Source organism: Tachypleus tridentatus, chromosome 13 (assembly GCF_004210375.1).
Source record: "Tachypleus tridentatus isolate NWPU-2018 chromosome 13, ASM421037v1, whole genome shotgun sequence".
NCBI lineage: Eukaryota > Metazoa > Arthropoda > Merostomata > Xiphosura > Limulidae > Tachypleus > Tachypleus tridentatus.
In genome coordinates this window covers 139,115,200-139,138,219 of record NC_134837.1, presented here as the reverse complement: position 1 = coordinate 139,138,219, position 23,020 = coordinate 139,115,200, and the positions used below count along the sequence as shown (strand labels likewise).

Below are 23,020 nucleotides of genomic sequence, written 5' to 3'. Positions count from 1 at the left end.
TATTTTTGTTAAACGGATGGCAAAGTAATCTTGAGAAGTTCTTAAATTAAAGTAAGTAATTCAGAAGTGGCTCAACCAAGCTCATAAGGATGTTGCTGTTGTTGTTTTTCGTTTTTGCATCAAAGTATACAGACCGAATGTGACCTAATAGTTAGTGTACTGAACTGCATGAGTCTGGAATCAAATACTTCATCACAGCCTACAGGCCGAACGTGGCTTAGTGATTAATGTATAAGACGGAAAAGAATCCAATATTTCAACAAAGCCTACAGGCCGAACGTGGCTTAGTGATTAATGTATAAGACGGAATAGAATCCAATATTTCAACAAAGCCTACAGGCCGAACGTGGCTTAGTGATTAATGTATAAGACGGAAAAGAATCCAATATTTCAACAAAGCCTACAGGCCGAACGTGGCTTAGTGATTAATGTATAAGACGGAATAGAATCCAATACTTCATCACAGCCTACAGGCCGAACGTGGCTTTGTGATTAATGTATAAGACGGAATGGAATCCAATATTTCATCAAAGCCTACAGGCCGAACGTGGCTTAGTGATTAATGTATAAGACGGAATAGAATCCAATATTTCATCAAAGCCTACAGGCCGAACGTGGCTTCGTGATTAATGTATAAGACGGAATAGAATCCAATATTTCAACAAAGCCTACAGGCCGAACGTGGCTTAGTGATTAATGTATAAGACGGAATAGAATCCAATATTTCAACAAAGTTTACAAGCTGATCGTGGCCTAATGAATAGTGTATAAGACGGCATGGAATCTAATATCTTAACAACACCTAAATGCCGACCGTAGCCAGGTGGTTAGCGTATCGGGTAAGGAAGCCGAACGTATCAAATGTAAGACTTAGTGCTATGAAACACACTTCACATGTTTAACTGTTTGTACATTGTAAGAATGACAGTGAATCCAATTAGACAGTTAAGAACAGCCACTTTAAGTGAGGGATGCTGTGACTGCTTTCCCTTAGGTCAGAAGACCAAAATCGAGGGTGCTGAATATGCCTAATTGTTAGTGAGTCCACATCTCGTTGTCGTGAAATCGCGCTTCGCTCTTTGTGTGTAGAATTCGAATATTTAATTAAAGTAGCTCAAAAGTTGTTGGTGTGAGCTATAGTCTATTATTACCACGACAACAGAGATATTATCAGATTAACATTATATGCTTTATCTACAGCTTAAGATATTAGGAAAATGTTTTCTTTCCAGTTTGTTTTAAATGTTAATTTTTCTTACGTTAAACATCACTATGTCTTAAAATAACCGCTACAATGTGAAATAAACTACATCCTCCAATCTTACTTAAAATCATCACTACTTTTTCCTTTCAACAGCATACCTTATTTAGAATAACCACCATTTCTTTCCTTCTACAATAACTGCTACATCGTGAAATAAACCACACGTTTAAACCTTATTTAGAATAACCGCCACTTCTTCCCTTTAATTAACAGCGCTATATATTATTTACAATAACCGTTACGTCTGGAAATAAACCGTACATGTTTCTAAATTTTACTTTAAATAAGCACTTTTTCGTGAAATAGCTAATTTAAAACTAGGTGCAAATAAAATCCATTGAACGGGATATGAGAGTTGTTCCTTACATTTTTTTATAAACAGCGTAAAATGTTAAAGTTTTAACAACTAGATTGACGAATAACGAAATGCAAATTTCTGTTTATAATACGCAAGTGTTTCTCCGGTGTCACTAATCATCAACTAATGACTTAATCATTAAGCCTCTCTTAAACTGGTCACTAGTTCCTTACTTCAATCTAATTTATTACTTTATAAGATAATTCTTCTGAATTAGGATTGGTTTGGTTTTTTTGGAATTTCGCACAAAGCTACTCGAGGGCTATCTGTGCTAGCCGTCCCTAATTTAGCAGTGTAATAGGCAGCTAGTCATCACCACCCACCGCCAACTCTTGGGCTACTCTTTTACCAACTCTTTTACGACCGTCACATTATAACGCCCCCACGGCTGGGAGGGCGAGCATGTTTGGCGCGACGCGGGCGCGAACCCGCGACCCTCGGATTACGAGTCGCGCGCCTTACGCGCTTGGCCATGCCGGGCCTCTGAATTAGGAAGCTCTACTTACAATGACTGTTTGAGTTAAGACTTCTCAATACACATACGACTTACCTAAAATGGCCACAACTTCGTCGTCTTGTATAACTTCTAGCGACCCAGAAACAACAAAACACAAAGTATCGATACTTTCACCAGTGTGATACAATAGGTCACCAGGGGCGCTGTGGTCCATGCTGAAGTACATTGCTAGAGCTCGTAGACATCCATCACTGGCTAATCGGAAAGCCAGATGTTCGTTAAACACTTTCCGGTTTAAGTGAACACAAATGTCAGCTGTCATGTCCTTTGGGCAATAACTTAACACCTGGAGAGAAGAGGTTGAAATATTAAGTCTAGCGGACGAGTACACCATATTTTATTCTTAGTTCTGCTTTTTGTTGTATATCTAAACAAAGAAAAATGTCGAGATAATTAAAACGACTCAACATAGAACTGACTCTGCTTAGATAGAATGGCTTATATTTGAGTACTTAAACAATTTCTAAGAAGAACACCACACATGCGGGTTCGCATCCCCGTCGCGCCAAACATGCTCGCCCTTTCAGCCGTGGGGGCGTTATAATGTGACGGTCAATCCCACTATTCGTTGGTAAAAGAGTAGTCCAAGAGTTGGCGGTGGGTGGTGATGACTAGCTGCCTTCCCTCTAGTCTTACACTGAAAAATTAGGGACGGCTAGCACAGATAGCCCTCGAGTAGCTTTGTGCGAAATTCAAAAACAAACAAACAAATACCACACATGAAATTCTAGCGATTAAATTCAGCAGACGAAGACAGAAGCTGAACTCTCACTGATGAAATATTTAAGAACATCACACCTGAACTGTTAGTGATGATATCTTTACCATTAAGATCACACCTGAACTGTTAGTGACGATATCTTTACCATTAAGGTCACACCTGAACTGTTAGTGATGATATCTTTACCATTAAGATCGCACCTGAACTATTAGTGACGATATCTTTACCATTAAGATCGCACCTGAACTGTCAGTGACGATATCTTTACCATTAAGATCACACCTGAACTGTTAGTGACGATATCTTTACCATTAAGATCACACCTGAACTGTTAGTGACGATATCTTTACCATTAAGATCACAGCTGAACTGTTAGTGACGATATCTTTACCACTAAGATCACACCTGAACTGTAAGTGACGATATCTTTACCATTAAGATCACAGCTGAACTGTAAGTGACGATATCTATACCATTAAGATCACAGCTGAACTGTTCGATATGAAATCTTTAAGTCAAAGACAGAATATCAACTTCTTGTTAGTAATGAAATATGTAAGAGGAAAACCACACCTGAATTATTAACGAGAAAAACTTTAGGACGGATACAGAATCTGAACTGATATTTAAAAGACTTTAAACCATTAAAAATACGGTAAGTCAATATATATATATATATATATTGAATAATACACGAATTACATATTTATGAACGAGGTGTAGATCTTAAATTAGCCGATTCATTCTGTTCCCACATTTTATTTCCTGAGGGTGTTAAATACAGTTCACTGCTGGTTTTTGCAAATTATTTGTTTTTCTTTCCTTCACTTCAATCAGCATTAAAATAAGCCATTTTATTTTCCTGCTAGTGCTAAACAAACTTCCTAGTTTACATGATGTGCAAAACAAACGGAACAGTTTATTACCATTTTCGTATCAATTCCTTTATTCATGGCCCATGTGGATACGACATAATCCATTACCCGCTCACTAAGTCCTTTGGGCACCTCATGAAGCTTCATAAACTCACGCACGTTATTCAGAATGTCGTGATAACGAGCCGTGACAGATGTCATCTGTTGGATGATTGTAGTCACATGACCAAATATAGTTGCGTACAGCAGGGCTGTAAACAATAGCAATTTATCCTGTACAATTCGAGACAAAACTATAATACAGCTAAAATCAACTAATAAAGTACTGAAACGAACTATACGTAGTTAAAAACAACAAATAACCAGCTAAAACGAGCTAATACACAAGGTAAAACCAAATAACAAACACCTAAAACGAAAACTAATAAACAGCTAAAACCAAATAATACATAGCTTAATCCGACAATTAAAAATTAAAACCAACTAAATCATAGACAAAATCAACTAATAAACAGATAAAACAAACAATAAAAAGCTAAAACCAATTAATAAATATTTTGTTTAATTTCGTTTTACTTCAACATTTTGGACGTGTATTTATAGATGTCTCACTTGAAGCCTAAAACTTTCCTTACACGACAAGTTATTAAGAAGTAATAATAGTGAAGAACTTAGGATATTCCAGTAACAGGACGCAATAATACAATAATCGCCAATTTATGGTAATTGAACTACTCAACGTACAATTCGCACACTTACGTAAACAAGCATGCGTTAAACTATCGCTTCTAAAAAAAAGAACTAAACTTAACACTTGCACTATTCTCAGATCAAAACGGTCATGTATATCTAACAAAGTGAATAATCAACAGCTAAAAACAACTAATAAACATGTATAACTAATAAACAGACTCAGTTAGCATTAAACAGTTAAAAACCAACAACAACTCAGTAATAAACAGCTAATAAACATCAGCTAATACGCAAATAAAACTGTCTAATGGATACCTAAAACCAACTAATAAACATCTAACAGTAACTAATACATAGATAAATATAAATAGCAGACATCGAAAACAATTTGATAAACGTGTATGAAACCAAGTAATACAAAAACCAGAACTTGTAAAAAAGAACAATTTTCTGAATCTCTACAAATGTAATTGCTGATTTGCTAATATCAAAATATTTTTGAAGAGAGTTTACACAATGTTAAATAAAGCAATCTTTAAGAATATCGTTTCATGTCTGGCAACAATAATACAGAATAATTTAATTGTTTAAAGTTTCATGTATTAGAACAGCGGCACATAAAACTAACACTGTAAAGTTATACAACTGGCAACAATAACAGAACAAATATGTTGACCTTCAACATTTTTCTTTTATCTCTTTCAACAACCACTAAGTGTGATTTCCTATATAGTTTTGGCAATAATAATAAACAACTCACCTGTAAAAAAGCTCTTTGTATTACAACAGCAACACAACAAGATTAACAGAGCAAAGTTTAAAGGGTGGTAATAATAACATGACATATTAACTGTATAAAGTTTCATATATTACAACAGTAATATACAAGATTAACTGCATAAAGTTTCATGCTTAGCAACAATAATACACAACGTTTTAACTTTATAAAATTTCATGTCCTATGAAATTAATACAGAACATTTAATTGTCTAAAGCTTTACGCATACAGTATTAATATACAAGGTTTAAAAGTATAAAATTTCACGTTACTTTTTCTGTATTAAAAAATCCATAATCTAATTTTAAGCTCTTCGTTAACAGAAAAAGAGGAACAGATTTACTGCTGAGAAGTAACGCCATTTTTTCTTATTCTCTGTATAGTAAATACGACAAATTTATCATTTGTGACAATGGTATGAAAATGAATAAGAATGAGTTGTACAATAGTTGAATAAATATATTTTCCAAAAATTATGTCTTTTAATAGCGTAGGCTGCCACCTAGTGGTAGAACATGTAACCTAGTAGGGGAAAACAACATTTTGTTCTTAGGGGGCGCATTTCGTAGAATATTGTTGAAAATAATTAGCTTTTAATTCAAAAATGTCTTTGGTTTGTTTTTAAGCCACATAATGGATTAATTGTGCTGTGCCCATCACGGTTACAGAAACCACGTTTATATCGTTCTAAATTATCATACTTACAACTGTGTCCTCCCATAATGTCTTTTATTTCTAAACTACGTCATATGACTTTTCTGTCCAAAATTTTCAGTATTAGGAAGAGAACGGTATGTCATTTTACACATATTTTCCCGTATTCAGCTGGTTTACAATCAAACATTTCGTGTATTATTACAGTATGTTACATTACTTTACAGAACATTTTACGCATTACAATGTTTCACAGACTAACATTTCGGATATACCACAGTACTCAACATGATTTTACATAGTTTCATTGTATTAAGGTGGTTTTCAGTTAAATCTTTCTTATATTACAGCAGCACTAAATGTGATTCTACAGACAAGTTCCATGTATGCACGTGGTTTACAATTCCGTGTTTCGCACACTACAACAGTATTACACAAGCTTTTATAAATTCTTAATGTGTGTAGATAAGTTACTGTCAAATATATCATATGTTAAGTCTGTCATCACGTAAACGCGAAGCAATTATCATGTTTATCTTTACAAGTACTTACAGTATTTTATATATAACTATTTCTTATATTATCTCACCTCCTATTATCATCATACAAATGGTAAAGGCTTTTTCATTGTCCGTTTCGGCAGCCACGTTACCAAATCCGACACTTGTCATGCAGGTCATTGTGTAATAGAGGGCAGTAACGTACATCGTCTCACGTGGAGGACCTCCGACGAGTTCAGTTTCATAAGATTCATTTGATATATGAAAATAAAATGGTGTTTGAGTAACGTTCGAGAGTTTCCACAACCAGCTAAACACAAAACCGTTTTCTGCATCACTACGACCAAGACTGAACCAAATACAGGCTAGCCAATGAGCCACTAGCATGTAAAAACACAGCAGAAGGATCAACATGGCAGCTCCGTACTCCAGATAACGGTCTAGCTTCCTCACTACCCTTCCAAGCCGAAGTAATCTGACTACTTTTAAAGCACTGAAGAGACTTCCAATACCCTGCTTAGAAAAGTCAGGTGGTAAATATTACGAAACAAGCAGTTTAAAGCTACTGAAGAGATTTTCAATACATTACATAAATATGCAATTTAAGGACAACAAGAGACCTGTTGGTTTTTGTAGTGTGTTCCATCAACTAAAGCAAACTAATTAAAAAACAACAGATACGTACAAACGAACAAACTCAAAGCAACATTAGCCCCAATTAGTCAAATATTTGCCAAGTCATCCATTTATACTCCCTTAAGACTATTGCATTCACCACACTTAAAGGCAATCCTTTATCAAGGTCAATCAAATTAAAAACTACCTCAGTTTATAATGGCTACTAACAAGTCAAAATTTGTATTTTTGTCATCTAGTCCTAACATTCTCACCATTAAGAATGAACAAAAATGACGTATCCACACTATCAATTCTTTTAAAATAATGTAAGCAAGTCAATCAAATCCCGTTTAAACTCTTCTCTCTTAAAAGAGAAACAATTTTACAGAATTAAATTGCACTCTTTTGACAATCTTTTCATCCTAAATATCATCTCAGGAGCCCTCCCCTGAACCTTTTCAAACAATTCAATGCACTTTCTACGATAAAAATCTCAAGACTTAACACAGTACTCTAAAAAAGGTTTAACAAATGACCTATACAGTGAAATTATAATCGATTTAGACTACACTGAGAAAACAAAAAATAATAAATGTTAAACAAATCTGTAATTGAAACAAAGCCCGAACTCGTATTTATTATTCCTCTCTTTTTGTGTTCAAAAGTAGAAATTGTAGTAGTTCACAAATCATATTCAAGATTATAGAGTATACTCGTAAATGAAAATGCATTAATTCCGTGAAAAAGATAGGTGAAAAATATAAATATTGAATAGTTTCTTTAGTCATGGGATAAATTTCAAACTTTTTCTAGTTAAAAGTATGATATTTTTTTAATCTCTAAAGAACATAGTTAACTTATTTTGTATGGATAGATAAGATGGTTAAAAAGGAAGGAGGAACATACGAGGTCTGTTAAAAAAATACGCGGACTGTTTGAATTGCACGGCTTCAGTTGGTTCCAGGGGAATCCGCTTGGTGTCGCTAGGTTCGCACAGATCAGCTGATTACGATGCCATTTCTTCAGATATCTTCATTTGTGTATTAGCTACACGGTTTTAAGTGAAGTGCGATTTTTTCGTTTGGCGGATTTCAGAATGAATGACCTGAAGGAGCAACGACTTGCTGTGAAATTTTGTGTTAAACTTGGAAAATCTGCGACTGAAACTTTTGCTATGCTTAACACGGCTTACGGTGATGTTGCTATGAAGCGTACGGCATGTTTCAAGTGGCATGAACGTTTTAAGGATGGTCGACAGTCCATTAAAGATGATGAGCGTCCTGGACGTCCTTCCACGTCAACTGACAACCCTCACGTCGACAAAATCAACACCCTGGTGCGGGCAAGTCGACGTCTGACTGTCAGGGAGCTTGCTGAAGACTGTGGGATATCAGTTGGATCTTGTTACGAGATTTTGACCAAAAAGTTGAAGATGCACCGCGTTGCTGCGAAATTTGTGCCTCAGAACTCGTGAGTTTTTGGCCAAACACTCGATCACTGTTCTTCCCCACCCCCCTACTCACCTGACCTTGCTCCTTGCGATATTTTCTTGTTCCCCAAACTCAAAAGACCCTTGAAAGGAAGAAGATTTGAGACGATTCCCGAGATTAAGGCAAATGCGACGAAGGAGCTGGAGGACATTACAAAAGAAGCGTACCAGGACTGTTTCAACAAGTGGAAACACCGTTGGGATAAGTGTGTGCGTTGGGGAGGAGAGTACTTTGATGGGGTCCCAGACCTGTAACTTCTAAATAAAGTACATTTTGTTTTATGACGTCAGTCCGCGTATTTTTTAACAGCCCTCGTATCACTTTTTTGGGCAAAAAAGTTGAAAATAATGAGATACGTACATCATCATCATGATCGAAGGCATTGAAAACGTCATAGGGGAGACAGGACAAAAGATCGATTATGAACCAACTTTTTAAATAGTTCATTTTGATGATTTTTGGGTCAGATACCACTTCACCTCCTGGCCCAACAAAGGTTGTGTGGAAGTTAAGAACGATATCGATGAAGAAGATGACGTCAACAATGCTGTCCAAAACTAGAAAGCTAACATCTTCACTACTCTTACTTTTAAATGCTACGTTGTAAGGTACCATGATAGCCGTGTAGAAGGTGAGGATAAGGATGATCCAGTCCCAAATGGCTTTAAAAGCACAGTAATGTAGGAGAATGTGAGCAGGTGTTTTAGGAGCCTCCTGGCGATACTGGAGCGTTACATCGGAACTCAGGCTCATCACCTGGGGTGTGAAAAAATGTCTAAGAGTAAAACCGTTCTAAATTAAAGGCAATGATAACAGCAGATAGTTTGGCGATATTGGCTTTTTATTGTTGATAACATATCTGGTAACTAGATCCATGATTATAAGTGTCAGAATTACTTGACCAAAATTATTGTTTTTTGTTGTTCTTTAATAGCGTTACTTACTCGACTACGACCTTTCTAAGATAATTAGATAAGTGATACCACATCATTTGCAACTGGCTTACTTAAATCGCATATGTTTAATCATGTATCAATCTAAATATTGAATTCTACTGATAAAGAATGGGATCAAATATATTTGCTTATTTAACAGAAAGTGGCTACAGGGAATTACTTTGTAATTTATACAATACAGCTTATTTATTGCTTTCACTCCATGCCAAAAATACGATACAGTGTATGGGATGCATATAACCCGTTTTTGCTTGCATACTAAAGCATAAAAGAGGCATATTCTTTATTGTTAATCTCTGTATTACCTAATATTTCCATGTTCCATAGAGTATAAAGGATGTATCTTAGCTGTTGTTTTCATGTGTAACAAAGTGTCTTACCTGTTGTTACCATGTGCAATAAAATGTGTGAATCCCCTATTGTTTTTGGGTATGATAAATAGCAGTTAACATCCAAAGAAATTTTCTATCTGTTGTACTATGTGTAACTCATTTTATGCTTTCTTAACTCCTGGCGTTTATAGGCTCGAGTACGTTATATTAAAACGATTTTGGAGACTCACTACGCAGTTAAAGTCTTTGTATATCTTAAAAATAGCTCTATAGCGTAGTTTCTATTTCAAAGAAAGCTCCATCATAAAGATGTCATCATCAAAACACACCCTCCTTTCTGCATGCTTTCGATAATCCACCTTATGTACAGGGGTAGTTTTCCGACGCCATTTCCAACAGTCTATTTAGCAGAGAAACCTATAGGTGTTCCATCAGGTAATGTGACCTGTATGTATTTTTATGAAATAACATGGACAATCATATCACTTTTCAGCTGCTTGAATTATGTGGCGATTGAATAAAAGGTATGGCTGATTTGGTGTGTTTTAACTACCTGCGCTGGTCATTTCTAATTTGGTAGTGACAGACTAGATGGAAGGCAGCTAGTCAAAACCACCAACTGCCAACTCTTTGGCTACTCTCTTACCAATAAACAGAAGGATTTACTGTAACATTGCGCTCCCACAGCTGACAGGGCGACCATGTTTGGTTATGACTGGAAATGCTTGGTCAGTGAGTCTATACACATTATCTCCTTTTGTGGTATTTCTTTGTAGAATGTCCAGAACAATGTTCCGATGATAGGAAGATTTTCCCCTAATATTTCTGTCCATTGTTCTGACTCCTAACTTGTATCTGGCACAGCTCCTGGTTTTGATCAAGAATTTATCTGAAACAGTTTATATTTTGTGATGTGACGTACAACTTGGAATTTTATCACTCGCTGACCAGTGGAAAATAGCACAAGCCATTAAAGTTTGAAAAGTTCTCATATGCTTTGTCGAGTGTCATCGTGTCATTTTTCTCTGACTAGGTACTGGTCATATAGTTTTCTACAGTTATTCTTCATTTCCTGTGTACACGTAACTGATGCCACTTTTCCACAGAGACAGAGGCATTTCTTAATTATTTTGTACCATATACTGTTGTCACTTGGGATGTATGGACTGTTTTTTTGCCACTAAAAATGCTTTGTCAGTGAGTCAAATTTTTTGTTTCTCTCTTTCTGGATGGCTCTGGAGCCCCATTTTGTTTTTAATGAATACCACCATCTTGGAAAAGTATAAGTGACATCACCGTCTTGTAAGTTCTAAATCTTAGTCTGAGTTTTCACACACTGAATGTACAAAAATTTATCGGAAAAGGCTGTTACACACACTTCAATAAAAAATAAATTTTAGAAGCAGTACTCCACCCACGAAAGGCCAATTAATGTCGAAATATCGTTCTGATACATCCCACCTCAACTTTATAGCGGTTGTGGTTGTTACGTGACTTAATGAGTTGTACATTCAAAAATGTGTTAATAGAACGTTCAAAACCCTCTAATTTTCAATATATCACTTTTACGTGTAGTCCTCACTTTTTTCTTTTGACGTTTATAACCTGTAATGTTCCCCGAAATATCACTTTAAATGAATTTTACACTTTCTAATTACTATTTACTACTCTAATTACTACTATGCAAATATTTAATCTTTAATTATGATGAAAAGCCTTTTAGCAAAATTTTCTAATTTATGAATTTGGAATATAATGTTTTTTTAAACAAGCATTTTCTTATTGATAAAGGAATAGTTGATAACAAAATAACAGTATTTTATTGTTCCAAAATAATTTTGATGTTGAAATTCGCCTCAACTAACGTTTCATTATGGTTTCGATGTTTCCTGATGATTAATTTTTGTATAGAATTGGTGTGTGTTGATGAAATAATAAATGTACTGACAATACTGTTCCATTACCATGAGCAACAGTTTAGAAATTAGTATTACCAGTTGTTGTTGTTGTTTTGAATTAAGCACAAAGCTACACAATGGGCTATCTGTGATCTGCCCACCACGGGTATCGAAAGCCGGTTTTTAGCATTGCAAATTCGCAGCCTTGCCGCTGAGCCACTGGAGGTTAGTATGATTAGTTCCATTATTAAAGGATAGAAAAAACATGACTATAAATCTCATTAACAGTTAATGGAACCCAGTTATTCGTTTTTCCTGCCTCCTATATGTCAACTTATATAGGCTTAAATTCGTGTAACGTACGAAACAATCACTGCAGTAAATGTAGGAAACTTATAATCTAACGTATAGTCTGATCATTAAGCGGCTCAAGAATATTCAAGTTCTTATAGGGTACTACTTCACAAGTTCTAATCATGAGTTGGTTTTAGACGAAGTATTATATTACGAGTTAAATTATATCATGAGTTAAGTTCAGACGGGATACTACATAACGATACAAGTTTTAATGGAGTAATAAGCTGCACGATAAGTTCTACTGGGTTACAACACAAGTTCTAATGAAATACTAAACCATCAAATTAAGCTATAATGAAATAATAAATCACAAATTATTAAGTTCAGAAAAGATATTACAACAATAGTTCTTTAGGATAGTACATTACGAAGTATTATGTCCTAAAGGAATACTACGTGAGGAAATAATGCCCTGGCACAACATCTCGAGACTTTTCGGTTTTAACAGAGCACCACACTATCAGTTAAGTTACGACAAAGTATAAAATCACAGATATTTTAATTTAAAATGGGGTATAACATTATTAACTTTAAGATTTCTTGAAATACTACATCTCAAATTCTTTAAAATGTGATGAAGTAATACATTAGAAATTTCTTTCTAAGATGTGAAGGAGTATTACATTATGAGTTATTTAGTTTTGATACAATCTATCTCATACAACGTGACAGGGGCACTACAAAATAAAACTCTAATTCCTACATCGTAAAAGTCAATAACATTTTTTAAGTTATAAGCAATGATGTAATGAAAAGTGTCATGCTGAATAAATATTTTTTATTATTCTCTGTAATCAGGAAATTCAGCCTAACTTTTCTTTTGAATATCCTGTGCCGGAAAATATATATGAAACAAACTATACTACCAGTCTACTATTACTTTGCTGTGAACTCTAGTCTCAGTTATCTGGTCATCTAGCCCAATCCACAAATGTTTTCCTGTTGCACCATGAAGTCCAACAAAAAAAAAAAACATTCTATACGGAGGTTTACTAAGGTATTCTTGATGTCATATACTTTACAGAGTTACAAACTATGTTTTCTGTCTTAGGAGGTGCAAACTTACGTGACCTAGCTGCGACTGTTTGGCATTCTCTGATTTTACGACAGGCAAATGTGAAGAAAACTGCTGAACAATAACAGAACGACTTCTGGTGACAGATCTGGCTAATCGAGCAAACTTGCTTAAACCTGCAACAAAAAGGAAACTGAAACCTACATATCTTCAGGTGTTTCGATACCATTCATTTCTTAGTTTCACTACATATGACGGCTTTTATTTGATGCAAAATTGTGATCAAAATCAGTAAAATAAGAAACTGAAAACAAATATTTATTAGCTTATCAACATAAAATAAAAAATAGGGCAAGGTTATAAAATATCGAAATCAAAATATATAGTCTATTTCATATTAATTTAATGCTCAGATTCTCAGTTTGTAAAGAACATTTGTATATAATAGGATGTTTGTGTTCTCTTTCTCTACTTACTATAGTTCTTGGCTGCTAGAAGAGTATACGTTGAAAGCTATCTGTTTTGTTTCTATATTTACTACAGCTCACGGTTGCTAAGGGTAAGTGTAAACATGGAAGGTTCCTGTTTTGTTTATATACTTACTAAAGCTCACAGCTGTTAGGAGGAAGTATAAACGTCAGGAGGTTTCTATTTTCTTCATACTTACTAAAGCTTACAACTGTTATGAGCAAGTAATCCTGGGGGGTGTATGTTTTCGTAATGTACTTTCTGCAGTTCAGTGGCAGAGTGGTCTATGCACCTGGGCCTCATCACCCCTCCCAGCACCAGAACTAATAGGGTACCAACGAGACATCGTGTGAGTGTGTTCCACTAGCTATAGTTGACAATGTCAGAGGTGTGCCCCAGATAAGCCTGCAGTCACAGTTTTCCATCACGCTCATTGGTATATTAATTCCCCAAGGCAGGAGTTTGCTTCTTCTCTGCTAGTGCCTTGTAGTAGTCATCTACAGCAGCTTGGAGGCTCTCCTATTTGAGACTCATTTGTATCATTATTCCAAATCAATCCATGACATATGCACCAACAAGAGAGGAATCATTTATAAAGCTGATCTCGTCACTATCCTTTGCTATCTTGTCATCCCTCTCTGGCATAAAGTCATCAAAGTCAAAATCTGCTATGCTGTTTTAGGAAATTAAATTAATATCATGGTAGGTTCCATACTAGTGGAATGGTATAAACTGATATGGATTCCTCTTTTATGAATTCAAACTTAATCCACATCACAGATTGCAGACCCAAGGGGGGTCAAGGACGAGAGGCAGAGTGTGATTATTATTAACAATTTAAGTACAATCAACCAAAACCAGCAGTTATTGGTCTTCTTTCTCAACCTTGGAGTCCATGATGTAATAGCCCCAGGATCTGTTCACCCATTTTTCAGTCTCGCCCACAGTAAAGATCTTTAGCAATAAGGTCATGTCAATAAATGACTATGATGTGTTCCACTGCTACAATGACCTCTGGAAATCTGTAAAGGCGTGAGAAAAAGCACTGCACTAGTACATCGAAACCAAGAACAGGGTTGGAGTCATCGACTATAGATGTGACAATTACAGTGGACAAAGCTATTATAGATGCTTGTGGAAAATGCTTCCACACTGAACTCTATTTTGAGCTACTACAAAGCCACATGTCAGTATCGCAATTTGTGCTCAGAGATGGATTGGAATACGAGCTCACCTTTAATGACTACTAGAAAATCATAAAGCTGAACTGAACAGGCAACATGACAATCTCTTTCTCTATTCAGAACATCTTGCTGGAGTACAATATGGTCTCACAGCTTATGCTGACAAAGATTACTAGCAACTAGTATGCTAAGCGCCTAGCAACCCTTTATGACAGGGTCTTATGCTACTGCAATCTGGCCAAGGACTGTAGAACAATGACCTAAATGTCCCCACATGCAGCATGAAGGGCATTCTATGCTGTTTGAACCCAAAGGTCACCAAGGTGGAAGTGACCATTGATGATGATGTGCCCATACATTTCTACAGCCATGGCATACATACATATCAATAATAGTACATGGCCAAAATCACTTTAGACCCATACGAAAATGCTACATACAGGTTGCAGTAGCTGATTAAGGCCCTGAATTTGCTGACATCTCATTGAGAGAGTACATAATCTCCAAGTATGCACTATGTATGCAAAGTATGCAAAGCAATGGGCACTCAATAGAAAGATCAAGCCTGGTCATTACCAGTCAGATAATCAAGTAAGAAGAAACGATTGAATGTGTCAATCTATGTAACCATGAATATGTAGGTGAATGATAAAAGTGGTCACTTCATTTTAGTACGCTACTAGAGCCGTCTCAGAGCACCTTCTCCCCAAGACTCACACTGCACCATCATCCGTGGTCAAAAAGGGTGAGGAAATATGATTTTCATTCTTGACCTTTTAGAAAGCCACAATTTCGAGCATTACATGTTCCTCGTGACATTTTGTCCCTCATTTGTTACAAAAAGACATTAAGTCTTTGGTCTGGAATGACCCTGAGGCCTGCATAATTGATTCAGGTGAATGGCTCCATGACTACCTGTGGACATTGTACTAGTTGTTTGCCAAAGAGCCAACCTTGTATATTGTTGATCTGTAGTTTGTCCAAGGGAGTGATAAAGATAAAGGAGCACACTCTCCAAGTTTGCTTTTTCATGGTGGCATACAAAGCAATCAGTTTCAGTTCTAATATAAAAATACAATTCAGTCTTGAAAAAATCTGAGGACAAATGCAATGGGTTGCCCTGTTCTACTACAAAGATCATATAATGTCAGCTTTGAGGATAACCTTCGCGAGAACACTGTCATCCTGATAAAAGATGGGTGGATAGCAATGTGAATGTGGTTGGTATAAACAAAGCATGCAAAGCTCCTACTAAAGACTGATCAGACAACTGTTTATCAAGTGCTTGCTTATTACCCACACCATAATTTTGGGGTTAGCTGGGTTGGGCATCTACTACTATATTAGACTATGGAAGAATGTTGTGAATATAAAACAGAAGCTACTCCAATTCATTGACTTGACGAACTTATCGACCAAATGTTTGTAGAAGTAGTCCCCATTGTCCCAACTGATGTACAGAACCTGTAATGACAGGTTGGCACAGTACAACTAGTAACACCACAATGGCTAGCAGCACTGGCTGCCAGGAGACAGGCCAAACAGTATTAGAGTGAGCCATTACAACTGACCAGACTGATGCAAGGTTTGACCAAGACATTGAAAACCTGTATGATCACTACCGGGTGCAGGTTAGCACTACACTGACTAAGACTCTTGAAACAGCCACTGCTCAGTTCTATGCAACAGTGGCCAGTGTTTTGTTTCCCACCACATTTGAGAACTGGCAAAATATGAAGCCTTGAAAAAGATTCATTTTGGGGCATGTACTTAGTACCACTACAAGTGAACTATATCACCACTATGGAATATTCTTGCCACTCCTACTGTAGCCTTGACAACAGCTAAACACTGCAAATTTGGAGACACATGTCTGCACAATATGGTTGAGGATGATGGAATAACAAGAAATAGCAACCAATCCTTTATCCACTCTGCATGAACCTCAGGAGTAGATGGAAACATGGACTAAACTTCCAAACAAGGTAGAAACTGAGTGAAAAGGTGCTGCAGTAAGAAAGGCCAAACACAAATGGCTGTTGACACAGTTCCCTTCATGTCTTAGCCAATTCCATCAACGTAAAAAACAGCTAGAGTAAATCTATTGCAAAGGAACTGCCATTGATGCTATGTCTCGCATATTCAGGTAGATTATTGGCACGAGTTCACGGGTTCTGTGTTCCAGATTCTGGCAAGGCATAAAGTTGAGATCAGGCACGGAGAAAGAGAAGTCCATCAGTGGCAGGCTATCATAGAAAGTTTCAAATGCACACTAGCAAAATAGGTGTTTGGGTACCAGTATGCCAAAGGATTGAAGGCACTGAATTGGGGGGTAAAATCAACCAAGTGAGTTGCTGTGTTGGTTATGAGCAATGAAATGACCCACCTGACCAGGAAAAAGCCTTCTAATGTCATAAAGGTCAGAGTACTGGCAAAAAAGCCCAGCCCACTACTCCTACTAAGCATCTTATCAGTTTGAAAGAGTAAAAGATGCCTTCTGATGTGTGTGTTTAGCCATGCAAATAATCCAGTGTGGTCATTCCAGATGTACAAGCTTGGGTAGTCTGTTATAAAACCTGGAAGCCTATTCTGTACTACCTATGGGGATAGCCTGTGTGTTTGTCAACAAGGAGCTGCGAGTAGTCCCTCATTAGAGTATGTTGTCACCTAATAGTGTAATCATGCATTAAGAAGTTCTTCAAACTGATAATAAAAGGGGTTGTATAGCACTGCATCGTTTGGACCATATGCCAGAGTGTCAATGCCATGTTCCACTTATATAAGGCTTTGAACAAAATGGTGACGTTCTAACCGTGGATCTAGTGATTCTCACTGTGTGGTATGTCTATGCCACGTCTGAATGTCTTCTTCCCAAAGAATACCTTCCCAATCTGGTTTCTCACAACATTCTTTTTTTTACACCTTCTGCTTTGCACAACTCCGTACTATCTTCTCATAAGACTGCAGCCCCACGTATTCAGCAATGCGAACTTAGAAATGTATCTCATAACGGCTAGTATTGACACTTTTACTAATAAGCCAGAAAACAACGTTTCGACCATTCTAGGTCATCTTCAAGTTAAAAGCAAAAACAAAAATCAGAGTTATCAGGAATTTACATTACTGCTTTTATTAATTTTCAGTTTGTTAACAAAACTTAATTTGAAAAAATTCATAATTACAACTAATTAGGTTTATAGTTGTTCGCATTAACCTGAATATGACCTAGGAGGATCGAAACGTTATTCTCTGCTTTATTAGTAAAAGTGTCAATACCCATACCAGCTGTTCTGAGATACATACATTTTTATTTCAAGTGGGTTTCTCGTCATTAAGAATGGAAACTTAAACCCACTAACCTGTCATATTGCCCAAGTCCTTCTTATTTATGCTGGTGTGAATCAGGTGCTCTCATGGATAGTCACTCGTGTCACAGAGGTTTGCATACACAGCCATGTCTTTGTGTATAGACCTGGAGAAGCATTGAGTCTATGTCTGTGTATAGGAGTTCGCAATGGGTTTCATAATCCTCTTTTAGTTGGTTATAGTAAAAGTCATACATAAGGTGCTTGGAGAGGTTTATAATGTTCATTCCAACGTCGATTGGGTAATCAAGCACTATCCTGCTCTTATGCATGTACAGGGCTGCAATATCATTGTCAAATATCTTTTGCCTAGAAAATGCTGGGCAAGCAATAGGCTGTCTCAGTTTCTCATCCTCGCTGGTGCATACTAGTTTAACATGAACAAGCTTGCAGAGATTCTTCATCATCTTTCCAAACATAAGGTTGTTCATCAACGTATATGAGTCTTCTTATATAAGTTGCTTCTAGCTTATTTCCAGAGCTCTGTGTTGGATATATGGCTCCACCCACGGGCTCTTCTGATCAAACCTCATAGCTTGGTGGATCTTCTTCAACCTAATGCCTGGAGACAATTAGAGGTACAGGTTGCATTAGTGCACCACATATTGCTCATTGTTGTAAAAGTTAGACTTTTGTAACTTTAGCTGATACTAGTACTCTGACACCCACTTCTTGTGGACCTTCTTATGTTCTCTTATAAGTGGATATGTATTATGCACATCGTACAGTTCCTGCAGGTACTCAAGATCAACTTCGAGTATCTAGCCCTTTTCTGCATTTCCTTGTGAGATGTAATTCCCATCTCAGTTGCTCACAGTCCTCTACCCATTTAAAATACCTCACTGGCAGTGGCGAACTCATCACGCAGCTATGCAGGTTGTTGGTATCTAGGTACAGAATGTAAATGTTAGGCTTGGTGGGGTCGTACCCAAACATCTGCAAGTTGGTTGCCTTGGCATAGAGCTTAGATACCATTGAGATCTACCACTCAGCCCTTTCTCAATGAAGAGGTACATGCCACAGTCTCTCAACAGCTCAGGTTCCACACTTGTTTCCTTCAGATATGTGTCCTATGACAAACTGGAACTTGTATAGTAATGCACTGAGTCTATGTAGTCCATGCTGCTGCAAACAGGTTTTCCTGAAGGTCTCAAAAACGTCAGCCAGGAAAAGCATATCAGTCTGAAGATTCAGTCATGTTAGCCCTCCTTATTCTAACATCCAAATGTATCCCAAAATTTCTGTGCATGCTGATATTCCTCCTCTGCTAATGGTAAGTGTACAAGATGGGAGGTTTCTTTTTGGTTTATGCACTTATTACAGTGCAGAGCTGATATATGTAAATGTTTATATTGGGGGTTTCTGTTTCGCTTATGTAATCACTACAATTCAAAGCTGCAACTTTAAGTGGTTACGTTTGGAACTTTTCTGTTTTGGATGTGATCTTAATACAGCTCACAGGGGTAAGTTTACAAGTTGAGAGGTTTCTAGTTTAATCTTCTACTTACTACAGTTTACTGCTGCTAGAGTAGTTAGGGTAGTGCTTCAGATACTGTGCCCTGATTGGCTACCTCTGGCAGTAGGGGCTGGGCTTGTCATATTACAACTAAATGGCACTAAAGGCATGTTGCTAGAGTTATAGTTCCAGAAAGTGACACCAGAAAGAAAGTTGATGTGACAAGTGCACAGGTAGTTCATGCACAAACCACCAAAGGGTAATATAAATCAACATGAAATCAACTTTATAGTAAAAATCAGTCTTAAAATTAAAAATTTATCAAATTTGCATAATACCATTTTTACAATTAATACTATCGAAAAGTTTTATCACAATTACAGTTTAGTTTTTAAGTAACTCTTATATTAAATATATTGTTTTCTAGTTCTAACGAATTTTAAATCTTTGATTATATATTTAATTGCGTTACATATGTCTTGCAAAAGCAGGTTTTGTTTGTATAGGCAGACAGTGTTACTGATGATCTATAGGTGAACAGTAGAATTGCACACAGATTCAAACGTGTCTCAACTTATGTGAGTTAATATATTGTATTGTTCATTAACGTTAGTTTCACGTCCTGGCCAAGCACATGTTTATTTAATGTATTTTGATAAATTATCAAATTTATATTTCAATTGTTTGAAAGTCACACTTTAGATTTTTGTGGCTGTCAAAGTATGATAAATTTGTTGTTGTTTTTTAACTCTGGTTGTGGCAGCGACTTACTTTAGCCCTCTGCAGTTTGTTATATATATCAATTTTAATACATACACTATCTTAATTTATCTATTAATTGAACGAAGCAAATGCTATAGCCAATACTATGCTGTAAACTTTTACAGTTACTTGTGTTGAAAGGATGTTGTCATAAATAAATGTACTGTGTTCTTACAAATACAGAAGACAGTTAGTACAGCTGATCGTATTTTAACTATCAGTTTGTTCTGAAAAAGACGGATTTTTCGTAATGGCATTTCTATATACTGTACAATAATTGAATGTAGAAATCTTACTGTTTCGCATAATACACGTTTGAGTAGATTAGTTTTATAGATTAAATATGTTTATATGATATTTCTCTACCTACGTAAATACTCTCTATATTTGTTGTATTCTGTATAACAATAAACGTCTTCTTGAAAATATGTTCACAGTTACTTTATAGTTTTTGTCTTATATATTATGCATGGTTTACAAAGGCTGAAAGTACTTCTGTGGGTAGTTGGTGTTATTGTTAGAACGGATTATTAAGAATAGTGTCACTTTAGGTAGACGGCGTAACTGAGGGCAGTTTTTCTGTAGGATCTTAGAATACCTATTGTTTCACTTTTACACTTACCATCATTATTTTAACGAGAAAATTATTATAACACAGTTTTTATCACACAATGTGTCATAATCTATCCATTACTTGAATGAGACAAATATTACAGCAAAGCCCCTTTTACAATTAGCTGTCATTTTATGTATAAACACTTCATTAATTCTTAAGTTTTATAGCTTCTCCTTAAGAGTTGATATACACAATAAAAAATTTTATTATATCTAATGCTTCATATTTATAAATACTGAACGAGACAGTTACTATAGCCAATTGTGTTTTAAAGTATCGATTTAATACACATTTAATGTATACCAATGTTAGTGATGCCTTTCACGGAGTACCTGAGCTTGTTGGATTAATTAGAAATGCAACACCTAAAGTTAAGTATCTTAATAAATGATGTAACACTGATTATTGATACAGTGTTTTGACCAAGACTTTGATAAATTTCCAGCTGACCCAAGAAGCTCAGATTCCAGAGGAAGACCTTGTTGGCAATCGGGTGTACTGCACAGTGCATGGGTTGATAAACTTCTCCTAGTTGGAAACACATAGTAATGGATCAGCATGGAAAGATTTATAGAGAAATATTACCAGTTTTATTTGTTTGGACCTTTCCGTACTCAAGAAAATCATCGTATGTTTAACGCAAATTGAACAAAGAAAACAGACTTTTTACGACCATAACTTTATGGCGAACCTTTTGATAAAATATTATGAATTTATTTCATTTTTGTTACTTCAATGAACTTTACTCATTTTCGTAAATCTTATAACAATTTAGTTATAAGAGATATAAAAGATATAATGAAATATAAAAACTAAATCTCCATTGATATGTTTTATAGTAGAAATAATACTAACTTAGTTATAACAAGCATGTTCTTTAAACAATAGTTTCTGGAGATAAATCTAACCAGTTGGTGAATGTCTGAGATGGTTTTATTGGAATTTATAACAATGATTTTTATAAACTGATTTCATGTACACAATTGGTATATTTCTTCCTATAAACCATACTTTTTGCTGTGGAATCATAGAACTTACATGTGTATCATCATATTTAAAATGTATATTACCATATTTATGATACTTATTGTTCCAACAATAAAGATATAACATTACAGTATTTAACACATTCTTTAACAAATTCTCAATATCTTTGGTTTAAGTATGGGCAATCCCGTGTCACCAGTTCTAATTAATATTTTCATGACACAAACTGAATCTCAAGTACCTCAGAACGGCTGGTACAGGTATTAACACTTTCCTAGGTTATTGAAGGTTAAGAAAGAGAGAGTTTGAATGTGACCGTTGACGGACACGTCTTAGGGACGAGGAAGGTCGAAACGTTGTTCTCTCCTTATCAATAAAAGTGTTAATACCCATACTAGTCATTCTGTGATACATTTTTATTTTAAGTAGGTTTCTCGTCATGAAGAATGAATCTCAAGTGATTAATTCGGTCTTACACCCACCACTATACTGGTACAGATATGTTGATGATACAATTGCTGAATTCACATCTACAGAACACACACTTAGATTGTTTTTCAACCATAATAAATCTATACACCCCAACATTAAGTTCACCTGAAAACATAAGAAAACTAACCAAATAGCATTTCTCAATCTCAAGATCACTAGAACCGATACACAATTAAAAACAGAAGTCAACAGAAAAAGGCACCCATTCTGGACTATTCATTTCCTGGGACTCACCGCATTAAAAAAAATCAAAATATTAAGAAACCAAATAAATACAGCTACCAAACTAGGCTCACCCCATAAAATTAATGATCATATCAATCAAATAAAACAATACTTCATCAATATCAACAAATTTGTACACCTTATTCAATGTTTATAAAAACAACACATTATGTATCCTAAAATTTTGCTAAACAGGTAATTGTAAAAGTATGTAAAGGAAAATATTGGCTGCAATGTTTACCTCATTCGAGTAATGGGTAAATTAAAATAGGGTGTGTGACAAACTAATATATACTGTAACCTGTATCTCATCAAAATAATTGTTTCACTTGTAACTTTTTAAGGCATATGCTTAAATCTAGACTACAATGTTTATGACATAATTACATGATGAGACACAATGAGACATTTTATGATGTGCTCATCATCCTTTTGAACT

General features: G+C 35.7%; 1 protein-coding gene across 2 annotated transcripts in view; it reads right to left on the bottom strand.

Annotated features, from left to right (window-relative positions):
- The window catches only part of LOC143238495 (potassium voltage-gated channel protein eag-like), a 103,834-nt gene that overhangs the window by 11,085 nt on the left and 69,729 nt on the right, over positions 1-23,020 (bottom strand). For both annotated transcript variants that reach the window (XM_076478781.1, XM_076478782.1), the window contains exons 4-8: positions 13,078-13,202; positions 8,829-9,224; positions 6,450-6,873; positions 3,787-3,986; positions 2,173-2,425 (exon numbers count right to left, since the gene is read on the bottom strand). In XM_076478781.1, coding sequence (XP_076334896.1) covers positions 2,173-2,425; positions 3,787-3,986; positions 6,450-6,873; positions 8,829-9,224; positions 13,078-13,202 — 1,398 coding nt within the window. The remainder of the gene's footprint in view (positions 1-2,172; positions 2,426-3,786; positions 3,987-6,449; positions 6,874-8,828; positions 9,225-13,077; positions 13,203-23,020) is intronic.